General features: G+C 39.7%; 1 protein-coding gene across 7 annotated transcripts in view; it reads right to left on the reverse strand.

Moving 5' to 3' along the window:
• Window positions 1-13,732, reverse strand: part of AUH (AU RNA binding methylglutaconyl-CoA hydratase) — a 147,425-nt gene that overhangs the window by 72,549 nt on the left and 61,144 nt on the right. For 5 of the 7 annotated variants that reach the window (XM_047762341.1, XM_047762340.1, XM_047762346.1 and 2 more), the window contains exon 6: window positions 12,652-12,708. The exons of the other annotated variants lie outside the window; for them this stretch is intronic. In XM_047762341.1, coding sequence (XP_047618297.1) covers window positions 12,652-12,708 — 57 coding nt within the window. The remainder of the gene's footprint in view (window positions 1-12,651; window positions 12,709-13,732) is intronic. 7 annotated transcript variants of the gene reach the window in all.

Genomic DNA, 13,732 nt, shown 5'->3' on the forward strand with positions numbered 1-13,732 from the left:
GTTAGATGCTCACTAGCTCAAAAAGACATTAGGGAAATGAAAATTATAAACACAATGAGATACCAGACACCCATGAGGACTAAAATCATACTAAGCATTGGTGAGCATACCAGGCATTGGTGAGGATGCAAAAGAAACTGGAATTTGCATTACTGCTGGTGGGAAATCTCACAGCCTTCTGGTCCAACCAAGCTGGAAGCCAGTTTGACAGTTTATTTAAAATGCAAACATACATTTATCAGACGAAGCCATTCCAGTCCTAGTCATTTACTCAAGATAACTGAAAGCATATGTCCACGCAAAGGCTTGTGTACAAATGTTCACGGCAGCTTTACTCATATATCCCCAAACTGGAAATAAGCCAAGTGTCTATCCACATGTGAACAGACAATCAAACTGTGGTACATCCATACGATGCCATACCATTCAGCAATAAAAAGGAATTAACTACTGAAACTCACATAAATGAATACCAAAATAATTATGCTAAGTGAAAGAAGCCAGGCAAAGAAATGATTATATAATGATTATTAAATGATTTTACATTTATGTAAAATTCTAGAAAATGAAAACTAATTTAGGTGACAGAAAGTGGGTTGTTCCGTGGTTGCATGAAAGAAACTTTTAGGGGTGATGGAAATTTTCATTATCTCGACTGTGGTTATGATTTCATAGGTGTATCTAGGTCAAAACTTAACAAACCGTATGCTAAAAACATATACAGTTTATTGTACATCCATAATAACTTGGTAGAGCTGGTGTACTTCATTTTATTGTATTTTTTGTCTTTTGTCTTTTTAGGGCAGCTCCTGAGGCATACAGAGGTTCCCAGGCTAGGGGTCGAATCAGAGCTACAGCTGCCGGCCTACACCAGAGCCACAGCAATGGAGGATCCAAGCTGCATCTGTGACCTACACCACAGCTCACAGCAACGCCGGATCCTTAACTCACTGAACAAGGCCAGGGATCAAACCCGCAACCTCATGGATCCTGGTCAGATTCGTTTCCGCTGTGCCACAACAGGAAGTCCTGTTGTATTTTAAAAACAAGAAAAATTTCAGCAAGCAAGCACACAGTAACAACACAAATAACAATGAAGTGTCATTTCTGACAACGTGCCAGGTGATGTTATCAGCACACGTACTGCCCTTGCTGATTCTCACCCTGGCTCTGTGGGTACAGACATTATTATTACCGTCACTTTACAAAAGAGAGTGAGACATAAAGCGCAGAAAGAACTTGTCTAATGAAAGACAGATTAGGGAGGGAGATGGGATGCAAGTCCTGAGAGGCTCAGCCGAGAGCTCCTCCCATGAGCCAGGCCTCTGCCCACAGGTGGAGATGGCTGCTCACCAGCCATTCAATCACAAATATCACTGCTGAGTGAGTAAATTCACCGTGTGTAAGTGAAAAGAATGCACTTTTAATGCTACTGCTCCAAACAAGCTTTCCTGTTATCATTGGACTGAGATGTGTACTTTATCAAATGCTCAGGGGCATGAACTGAGGGCAAGTCTGAACGGTTCACACTCTATTTTGCATGTTACAGGAACTAGAGACTCAAAAACCCGTCACCAAAATGGGTGATTTGTGAAATGAAAACTCAGTTTTATTTTTAAAAGATGGGAGAAATGAACTGTCATTGGTCGGACTTTATATATGCAATATTAATTTGCCTGCCTTTATGAACTTTTTACATATTTCTTTTCACTGTTCTCAGCACCTGCTGTCCACTCTGCTTCAGGTGATTCTTAAAACTTAAATTTTAACTTGATACATACGAAAATACTCCCATAATAATAAATCTCCAATTTACTTCGTGTAAGCTGTCTTTGAAGTTAACTTCATTCTGTTTCCTCCAGTAGCAGTACAGTTGGCCCTCTGAATCTACAGATTCAATGAATTTCCTCCAACCAAAAGCATTCAGAGAAAAAAAAAAAATTCCAGAAAGTGTCAAAAAGTAAATCTTGAATTTATCTCATGCTGGTAACTAGTCAACCCTTTTTTTCTTTTTTTTTTTTTTAGTGTATTCATTTTTTAATTTGCTTGATTCCTTTCCTAACTGCTGCTATAATAAGTGACCACAAACTTGATGGTTTTTTTTTTTTTACTCTTTATTTTCTTTGCCGATTTTCTATCGGGTTTCTTGTCCTATGTTACTGATTCATAAAGGCTGATGTTAATATATTAACATCATTCACATTTAACTATAGGTTGCAAATACTTTTTCTGTCTCCTAAGAAATGTGATTCCGCCCAACCCCAAACAAACTAATGATCCTTCATTAAAAGTGTAGTTCACAGTCCCGTGCTAGGTGCTCCCAGGCATGGGGGATGTTAAAGGCATGTCACCTGTCCTCAAGAAGCTTGCAGTCTTGTTAATCTAGTGAAGACGATTAGTCGCAAGCACATCCATGAAGTGTTAACACGGATGGAGAAGTGTCGTATCTTCGTTGTCATTTGCTTCTAGGTATTTTTTAATTTCCTGTTTGATTTCTTCAGTGATCCTAGAGTCAACCCTTGGTGTGAGGGGGCACTGGTTCCAGGAGCACTTACATGTACCAAAACCTGCAAATGCTCAAGCTCCTTCTCTAAAACAGCACAGTAATGAATACAGTTGGCCCTGTGTATCCATGGCTTATAGACCCTCGATTCAATCAACCTCAGACAGAAATTTCCATACACAGTTGGTTGAATCTATGGATACGAAACCTATGAATACACAGGGCTGATTATATATTTACTGAAAAACATCTATATAGAAGCTGGACCCAAGCAATTCAAATCCATGTTGTTCAACGGTCAACTGTTCTTTCCATAGCATTTACATTGTATTTACAACCACTTCCATAACATTTACATAGTGTTGGGTATTATAATCTAGAGAGGATTTAAAATATACAGGAGAGGAGTTCCCGTAGTAGCACAGTGGTTAATGAATCCGACTAGAAACCATGAGGTTGCAGGTTCAATCCCTGGCCTCGCTCAGTGGGTTAAGGATCCAGCATTGCCATGAGCTGTGGTGTAGGTCGCAGCATCTTATAAATATACATTATATTGTTGCTGTGACTGTGGTGTAGGCCCTCGGCTACAGCTCCAATTAGACCCCTAGCCTGGGAACCTCCATATGCCGTGGGTGCAGCCCTAGAAAAGACAAAAAGACAAAAAATATGTATATACATATACAGGTGGATGTGCATAGGTTATAAGCAAATACTACACCATTTTATATAAAGGACTTGAGCATCCATGGATCTTGGTATCCACAAGAGGTTCTAGAACCAATTTGACCACAATTGACATGTTTAATAGTTCCCGCTGAATGACCACTGGCCCCGTGGTCTCCAGTGATGAGAATGAGAGAGGTGGTTTCTGGCTTCATAAAGCTTCAGAGTACAGTTTTATATTTCATATTTATTTATTTGTTTGTTTGTCTTTTTAGGGCCATACCCACAGCATACGGATGTTCCCAGGCTAGGGATCAAATCTAAGCTGTAGCCACCCCTGGCCTAGGCCACAGCCACAGCAACGCCAGATCTGGGCCGCAACTGTGACCTATACCACAGCTCAGGGCAATGCCAGATCCTTAACCCCCTGAGCGAGGCCAGGGATAGAACCCACATCCTCATGGATGCTAGTCGGGTTCATTAACTGCTGAACCACGATGGGAACTCCTGCATTTTATATTTAAACTTATGATTTTGAGTTCATTTTGTACAAATTGTGAGATTTAGGTTGAGGGTTCTCTTTTTATTTTTGGGGGGGGGCACATAGATGTCCAACTTTTCTAACACTTTCTGAATTGCCTGTGGGAACTGTCCAATATCGATCAGCCCTATTTGCATGAGTCTGTTTCCTGGATTCTGTTGTGTTCCACAGCTCAGCGTGTCTGTCCTTTCAACAACATCACACCAGGTCCTCTGCAATTAGCCTTACTCTGAGAATAGCCTCATTTCACCTTCATTCCTAAAGGACATTTTCCTTTGATACAGGATTCCGGGTTGGCAGTTCTTTCCTTTCAGCACTTTAGACATGTCATTCCACTTAACTCTGGAACCCACTGTTTCTGATGAGGAATCTAGTCATTCAAATCACTGTACCTATAAGCAACGTGCTATTTTCCTCTGACTTTCAAGATCATTATTGTTCTCTTGGTCTTTGGTTTTAAGCATTTTGATTATGCATCTGGTCAAGGATTTCTTTGGGCTTATCTTGTGTAGGTTCACTCAGCACCTTAAATCCTTAGTTTAAGTCTTCCACTAAATTTGCGAAATCTCCAGCCATTGTTTCTTCAACGGTTTCTTTCTGAGCCGGTCTTTCTCCTTTCTTTCTGAGATTCTCATGCTACAAATGTTAACCATTTCACTACTGTCTTACAGGTCCCTAAGGTTCTGTTCATTTATTCTGTTTTTTTTGTTTGGTTTTCTGTTTCTTAGACTGGGAGAACTGAAAGTTCACTCGTTCTTCCGTTATCTCTGTTCTGAAACCTTCCGCATTTCCATTTGTTCATGTGCGTGAGGCCTAAAATTAAGGCTCCATACCATGTGCTGCCTAACACCGAGGGAAACCAGGCGACCCACAAATGGCCTGACCACAAGTTCTCCTCCCAACTTTGTTCCAATGGACTAAGTCCCCTTGACAGACAACCCACCTCATCAAGAAGATTGGGCATCGTTCCTAATGAGCCCTGGGGACAGGGTTCCAAGTTCCTGCCAAACTGTGAAATTATTCAAACAAAACCAATCACATCCTCCCTAAGGAACCAGGAAGCACACCACCCTCTTATCACTATAGAGCCTGCCTCCATCTTTTCCCTCTGTTCCCAAGCACAACCCCCGTGTAGTCCTGCATGCCATGTGGTGCCCTCCCCAGGGCTCTAAGTTTATGTGACTAAGAAGCTGCTAATCAATCACATCTGCCTAGTGTCACGCAGGCATCACATGTTTGGCCATCCCCAGAAACCTAGGAAAGGAAGTTCTCCCTCACCAACACCGTGAAGAGAAGGCAACAGAAACAGCTCACCCTTATTTCTGGAAGTACTAACTGCTTCAAAAATCTTGGATAATTCCAACATCCGTCATTCTAAATGACATCTGTTAATCATCTTCTCCCATACCAGAAGAGATTTTTTTGGGTTCTTCATATGCTAAGTAATTTTGGCCTGGACATTTTTGTTTTAGCTTTCGACCAACTTGGCTATATCCAGGTTGCACATTCCAACCAGCCTTCTGTGGATTGTGGTTTCAGCATTAGCTATGTTTTCAGGGCCTTTGGCCAGTCTCAGATCTGGGCAATAGTCCACCTCTTGGTTCAAATTCTCAAGTGTTTGGTCTGCTGTTTAGCACCGGAAACACACACGCCCACCACAGCAGTGAGTCCAGGAGTTAAAAAAAAACTTTTGGGGTCCCCTACCTGAGATCCTCACTTTTCGCAATCTCCTTGGTACTTTCTGGTTCCCAGGGCTCCCCCTTTTTGGTGCTCCAGCCAAAACTCTTGAACTACAGCAACATGCTCCTAGCAGGAACGAGCTCTTGCCTCTAACCTGGCCTTACTGATGTCTACTCTTGGCGTGGTGACCAGGAAAATCTTAAAAATCTTTTAAATCTTTAAAAGAGATGCTAAGATCACACGGCATCTCTGGTAATAACCCGGTGGGTCCTTCTCCACTCAGGTTACCAGCTGTAGTGCCTCTATGCTCTTATTCCTCTGCCGCTTCCCTGACGGTATCTCCAACCACTCTCATGCTCCTGTCTGCCATGGGTACAGTGATTAAGGGAATGTTCCAGGCATGCCTTCATCTTAGCCCTTTATCCTGGATGTTCCTTTGCCTAAAATGCTCTTCTTCCTGTCTGACAATTTCCTCAATTCCTCTCAGTCTTAACACAAATGTTATCTTCCCAATGAGGCTTCCTCTGACCCTTTATTTTATTTTATTATTTTATTATTATTATTATTATATATTTTGTTTTTTAGGGCTATATATGGAAGTTCCCAGGCCAGGGGTCAAATTGGAACTGCAGCTGCCGGCCTATGCCAGAGCCAAAGCAACTTGGGATCTAAGCCGTGTCTGTGACCTACACCACAGCTCACAGCAACATCGGATCCTGAACCCACTGAGCAAGGCCAGGGATCCAAGTTGTTAGATAAAAAGGAGAGCATTTCAGACAAAGGAACAAATCCTCATGGATACCAGTCGGGTTCACAACCCACTGAGCCACAACAGGAACTCCCGACCCTTTATGTTAAAATGCAAACTCCCACCTCTCCTCAAACCCCTTCCCCTTTTTCTACAGCATTTTGCACTTCTGCCATAATTCACAACTTATTATTTGCACATCTACTGTCGCTGTGCTAGAACATCAGCTGCACAGCACCAGTGATCGTTCCTTGTTTGTTTCCAGCTATATAACCGGTGTCTACACCAGTGCATGGCTCAATGAGTACTTGTTAAGAGAATAAATATGCCTGGAACACGGTGTGTGAGCAAAGGGAGCATCAATAGGAGAGAAGGTTAGAGAAGTGCTGGGGACCCACACTGCAGGTCTTATAAACTGAGGATTATAGCCAACAGAATCCATAGCATCTTCTCAAACTCACGATTCCCAGTTCAAGCTGCCTTATTCCTGTTTGATTTCAACAACTTTGTAACAGCAGTTAGGATACTCGTACACATGTTTAACTCTCCTACCAGATTTTAGATGGACACTCCAAGGGGACTCTGCTGAGTCATCTATGTCTATATTTTTATCTATTTCCTCTAGAGCAGCTAACATATGGCCTGTGAACAAGTAACTTCCAAAACACCCTAATTAGTCAAAATGAAGTAAAGGGTCACTGAATACATTTTAAAGTACAAAGAAATGAGACTGCAGTGCATGAGGTGTGTTCATGAATGTACTAGACCTGAAAGCAGAATGAGTGCTGGCCTTTAGAGGTCACTTAGGAGTCAGCCCACGAAAGCCAGCAGTGCTGTCTACAGCTCCTAACACTGGCAAATGTTTGACATTATACAAGCCTCTCAAGAAAAGCAGTCTTATTTTTGTTGTTATACTTCTCTTCTGCCTAAAATAGTATGACCTTATTAATCAGATTTGGCACAGAAAGGTCCTTTGCTATTTATGAGAATCAAATTCACCCTCACAGGATAAAGATGAGTCACGGCTGAAGATATGCAAAAGAATAAGCTCAGATTCTGATATAAATTCTAAGAAGATTTCAACAAAGGTTATAAACAAAACTTTCCAAAATGACTACTGTGTTCAGGACAACACAAACACACAGGATTTAAAAATCTGTCATTACTTCATAGACACACCTTAAAATAGAGTTCCTGGACACCATGCCAAGAGACTGCCTGATTGCTAAACACAGCCCACAGCGAGACAGGCAGCGATGTCCCAAACCCCTCACCCTGTGGAGGAGAAAGAGACAAAAAGGGGACTCTTGCTCTGGCCCCTCGAAACCTGAGCGCTCTTATTTCTTTCTCCCTCCCCCCCGCCCCCTTCTTCCTTCCTTTCTTTTTTTCTAATAGAAAATAAAACAAAAACTCATCTTCTTTCTTTCTGTTTTAATTTGGGTAAGAGTCAATAGCAATAATTATTATTAAAGATTCTTTTCCTGAAAACTTTCCAAGAGAATACTAAAAGTATACCCACAGTTTAGTCCCCACCTTAACCAAGTAATCAAAGTTATCACCCAAAGTAGGACAACCTAACATTAAGTGTCACCAAATGAAATGAAAATGAAATACAGGGCATGTGGCCCATTTTGTACTTTTGGATAATTTTTTTAACCTAAACCTAAACATGAGGAAATATTTCAGTCAAATCTGGAATGTGCAAACCTCAATAAGATAATCTGCCTGAATTATTTTTTAAAAGATTAGTTTTATTTAAAGAGAGAAAGAGATGGAGAACCTACCTAGATTAAAAAAAAAAAATACTACAGATAAGCAAATGCAATGGGTGACATTTAACTGAATCCTGAATTGGCAAAACAAAATAAACAAACAAACCAAAAAAACAACTACAAACAACACTTTGAACCTGGGGTAATCAGAATATTAATACTAATGTTAATACTGTCAGGTGTTATAATAGTGTTGTTATGTAAGAGTCCTTTGTTTTTCTCCTGAAAAGCATGCTAAACTATTTAAAGGTTCACCTTGTTCTTTTGAAATGGTTCAGCAAGAAAAAGTGGATGTGCATATGAGAGAGGGAGACACAGAGTGGAAGGAGAGGGGCATGGGGAGGGTCAGATCTTGGCAGAGGGTATAAAGAGGCTTATTTTACTGCCTTTCACATTTCCTGAAGTTTGAATACTCCAAAATAAAAAGCAGGGGAATAAAAGAGAGCCAAAGACCGGTGGAAATACTAGACATCTTGTCCACAGTGATGTATGCCCAAGCCTTAACTGTTATCTTAGTTAAAATAAGGTTTCTTGACACACACCCCAAGTCCTTAAGTAGTAGATACAAGAAACAGAGGTCAGGAATGAGACTGCCACCACTCTCTGTGCAAACTTGAAGTTTCCTAAATTGTCAAATAAAAGCATCCTAATTCACTGAATTTGTTTTATTCAGTTCTTATAAATATGTTAAAGGGTGACAACTGTTTGGGGAGCTATTTCCAAAAAAATTTTAGTATCTAAACTGGAGCATTCTCCCAAGTGGGAAGAAGACAGGAAGTTTAGCTGCCTTCTTAAAGGTAAAAATACTAGAGAACAGAGTAGGGCGCTTTGTGTATAAAAATCCCCCAAATAATTCAGAATGTTGTAGGAAGATCTTAGGATAATAATATTAATTATTTTTAAATAGGCTAATGAGTTAAATCATTAACACTGTATTTCTTACTTTATAATGTCTGTCTATAATCAAATAAGAGTCCTGGTTTAAGTATATGCCAGTCAATTCCAATTTAAATTATATTTGATATAATACAATTTAAAGAATCTCACTTTGGAGCATGTTTCCACCTTCATACCCTTCTTTTCATTAATTAAGCATTTTCAGGTCAAGTAAATACTGAAATTTGCAACACTAATCCAAAAAGTGCGTTATATTAATGGTCCATTAATATTCACGCTCACTAGGAATATTACTATTTCTTCAAAACAGTCATTTTATAATTTAATTGGTTTTAAGAAAATTTACAAAATATACCTTTAAAATAATCACATTGTTATTCAGACTTAAGTTCAAGTAAAAAAATAAAAATTTTTTTTAAAAAGCACAAAAAGAGAAAGAAAACTAAATGCCAGGTTTGGGGTTTGGGGCAGTTGTTTCCCAGTAAACTGGTATCCCAAAAGGGCAGACGTGATAATCACGTGACAACTCAGAGCATCAGGTTAGCTCTTTTGGGGCTGTAAACCTCAATGGGCAATGGGGAGGCACAGATTCATTGGGATTAACTTTCAAATGCTGTCCAGTATGGAACCAGGAGCCTGTAGTAACTTAGAAGATCATTATCGGTCAGACTTATAAGACATACATCTTCTAGACTGGGATGCAATTCATTCATTTTACCACATGTTATTTCATCCATAATACTAAAAAGGAGAGAAAAGCATTAACTTTTTCCACAGTACGCTCCCCGTCTGTATCTGAATTCCCCTCACTCATTCTCTACCCATTTCTGGCGGTCCACAGCCACCTCTGTCTGAAATAGAGGAAGGGCTGAGACCAGACACAGTGAAAAAAGGCTCAATGATGAGGACCCGGAGCACCTGGCTGCTCAACGGCACCTACGGGAGGAAGCAAGCTAAGCGCCACCGAGAAGGGAGGAAAAAAGTTGAGTGTGGTCTACTGTTTCCATTATAGAAAGCTCTTTGTAACAGGTAACAGAAATGTTTACAGTCAGAAAAAGAGAAGACGTCTCAGAGATCATTTTAGACAGAGCAAATCTGTCAATTTAAAACCAGCTTCAGGAAAAAATTTAAAAAGTAGTATCTTCATATGAGGACACCTTTAAGAAAGGGAAAGAGAGAAATGAATGAAGGTAGAGAAAATACCTGCGGATTAAAAAAAAATGTATGCAAAGGACAGAAGAGGATTTTCTCCATAGAAATTTCAGGAATAGCTCCTTTAGATAATAGATGTAAAAAAAAAAAAAACTTACGTAAACTGTTCTACTATTTTACAAACAAAAAACAAAAATAGGCTTTACTTAGGTACTTTAATAGCCATTAATACTAATGTAAAAGTGAACCAAAAATTCCACATGCATCTTTTTTACCTAATTGTGGGTATGTGGCCTTATACAAAATTAGACTCATTTTCACAAAAAATACAACACTAAATAATTACACATGCTATGAACTTGAAAACTTCATTATATTAAGGGAGCAACTGACATATATTCCTTCAGACTCATTTAGGAAGAAAAGAAAAAGAAAACTCTCCTTTATAAATAAGTGACAAAATGTTAAAGCATACCGAATTTTATAACAAATAAATTTCTTAATAAAAGTTTTAAAAATAACTGTATTTATGAGAATCCAATTTCAATCAAATATACAAAAAGTGGGTTGTGATTAATGGACCCACAACCACTGAGGACACTCCGGAGCTTAAGTACACTGGGAAGAAACCGCTAATTTCAAGACCTCATATGACACGGGCAGCTCCCAAGGGAAGATGGAAGGAGCTACAGCTGCTGCCCTCATTTCTGTGGTGTCATCAGTTAAGCTTTTTGCATTTAATCAAACCCAACCTATTCTCACGCAACAGTTCTATCTTCCAGTGGTTTCAATACAAAACATTCCATATTCAGGAACATGGTAAATATTCAAATTGAATATTGCCATTGAATTCCAAGTTCATTACGATAATCCAGGACGATCTCATCTCAAGATGATCTGCCAAGACCCTTTTTCCAAATAAGGTCACATTCATAGGTTCTAGATTGAAATATCTCTTGGGAGGGCCCACCATTCAACTACAGTCACCATCTTTCTCGGATTAGTTAAATCCTACTCATCAAGTAATGCTTACTTCTTTAGAAGCATTTCACAAACACATCATATTATCCCATTTATAAACCTTGTTTTATTTTACCTGTTTCTATCTGATAATTCTTTTCAAAAGGCTCTATTTTCTTATAAATCTTCTCGGTGTTTTCATGAGTCACTGTATTAAAAAAAGCTTGCTAAAGTCGAACAGGTAGATATTAAATACTTTTATCTAAAAGAACAGTATTTCTATGAATTCCCAAAGTAGGAAACTTAGTGAATCCTATATATTGATCTGAGTAGTCTTCAATTTCACTGAATTATAATTTCTACCTATATATCTAATCAGGATAAATATTCCTATAATGATAAGGCCAAACATATAATTTTAACTTATTCAGGTACGACATGCCCAAAGCATTCAAACACTACCTTTAATTTTTAAATTATTACCGTTATTTCATTCACACCCTAAGTTATCAATGTGTTCATTCTCAAATGAAGTCTACTTTTTCAAAAAACAACTTCACAGAATGTGAATGTTTCCAAATTCCTTGCATTAGACAAAAGACAAAATTTCAGATTTATAGGGTGATGCAAGATTTCACTATCAATATTAGAAAAGGGCTTTCTTTTTTTTCTTTTTTTTTTTTGTCTTTTTGCCATTTCTTGGGCCGCTCCTGCGGCATATGGAGGTTCCCAGACTAGGGGTCGATTCGGAGCTGTAGCCACCAGCCTACGCCAGAGCCACAGCAACGTGGGATCCGAGCCGCGTTTGCAACCTACACCACAGCTCAAGGCAACGCCAGATCCTTTAACCCACTGGGCAAGGCCAGGGACCAAACCCGCAACCTCATGGTTCTTAGTCAGATTCGTTAACCTCTGCCCACAATGGGAACTCCAGAAAAGGGCTTTCTTAACTGAGTCTTCCAGAAGACACAGCTCACCTTTTTTTTTTTTTTTTTTTTCTCTTTGGTCTTTTTAGGGCCGTACCTGCGGCCTATGGAGGTTCCCAGGCTAGGGGTCCACTCAAAGATGTAGCTGCCCCCCTACACCACAGCCACAGCAATGCCAGATCTGAGCCACGTCTGCAAACTACACCACAGCTCATAGCAATGCTGAACCCTTAACCCACTGAGCGAGGCCAGGAACTGAACCCGCACCCTCATGGTTGCTAGTCAGGTTCACTACCCGCTGAGCCACGATGGGAACTCATCTATCTTTTTCATAGTGACAGAAGTATCACTTGTACAGAAGTATCCAAATTCAGGCTACCCACTAACACCAACTTTTGTCCAGCTGCACAGAAACACAAGTAAGCTGGCGCGAAGCCAGGGAAGCACTGCCCTTCCTCCACCGGGGTCTGAGTGTGTACATAAAGCTCTCTGAGGGTGCACACATCCACACAAAAGTGTAAAAATATCAGTGCAATCCTTGAAGAGTAATGTGACTGGTACAATAATTTAGTTAAGAAACCATACAGAAAAGCCCAGGACATAGCACAAAAAGAGAGCAATAGGCAATACCTGCAATCTTCACATCTGTAGAAGCTAAAAGAATGCATTTTGAATAAGGACTTTGCTACAGAAGCAAACAATACAGCATTAGTCTCTTTACCTCAAATGTTGCCTTTTCAGCTAACACCTTTTTACCTTATGCTCTATCTTGAGGAACAAAAATCAAGATGGGCATGAACAATGCATACCTCCACCAGGAATAATTGCCAACTTTGTTTCAACCAGGCCCATTTTGGCGGAGGAAGCTACAACGGAAAGAAGAAAATTAACTAGCTTTCACATCATCAAATTCAAATACCATCACTTGAAAAGTTAGTAAAATAAGCTGCAAATATTCTGTTTACTAATTAAATTTGTGTCACAAATCTTTTTTTTAGAAAAAAAAATAACTTCAGAAGGCATTTAGTTGTGAAAATAAACACTCTAAAAGATACATATTAAGAGATTCACACAACATTTTCTGTTAAAAATTGCTTGGCGGCGAATTAATTTTTGATGCAGAAAGACCAGGGTTGTAATTTGACCTGATACTGCCAAGTCATTTCTGAAGGCTTACATCTCATTAATTATTCAGGGTGAGAGGGAGGTTGTATCTGACAAGTATGAATTCTTTAGCTGCCTGAACAGTCCTCCAGATCAAACAGCTTAATATATCATATCAGATATGGCAACTCTTCAAGACCAAATCTCTAGTTACTTCTGACAAATGGTTTTACAGTTCTGACAGCTGGACAGGATTCCTCTTTCCATGTTTGTTTTCACGGCTACTTGAAAACATCTTAATTAGTTCTTTATTTGCATACCCAAATGTACTTGGCCTAGCTCCCATACCCTAATTCCCTCAACTTGGATTCTTTCAGAAACGGATTACACAGAACTTGGTTTTTCAATTTAAAACCCAATGATCTCAGTCAAGAACACGAAAGAGATCTAAAACGAGGTCTCAAACAAAGTGAAAAGGGAGGAAAAGGACACATGGACTAGCAGCTACATATCCCAAGAACCATGGCCATAAACGAGGCAAAAAACATAATTATATTGATTTTAACAGGCAGCTTTGATAGAAGTGACAGCGGGAACCAGGGAAAGATTAGCGACAAGTATGTGCTGCCTGCTTCACCCAATCTTTGGTCCCAGAGCCCCTGTCACTCCGATGAGGGACAAAGATGCAAACAGCACAGTGACCATTCAGAAGACAGTGTCGAGGACAGCAGGGGCAATACGCGGTGCTCTGACGGGACAAGAACAGCGAGTGCTGTGATGCCAGAC

The sequence above is a fragment of the Phacochoerus africanus genome, chromosome 15 (genome assembly GCF_016906955.1).
Source record: "Phacochoerus africanus isolate WHEZ1 chromosome 15, ROS_Pafr_v1, whole genome shotgun sequence".
Classification (NCBI taxonomy): domain Eukaryota; kingdom Metazoa; phylum Chordata; class Mammalia; order Artiodactyla; family Suidae; genus Phacochoerus; species Phacochoerus africanus.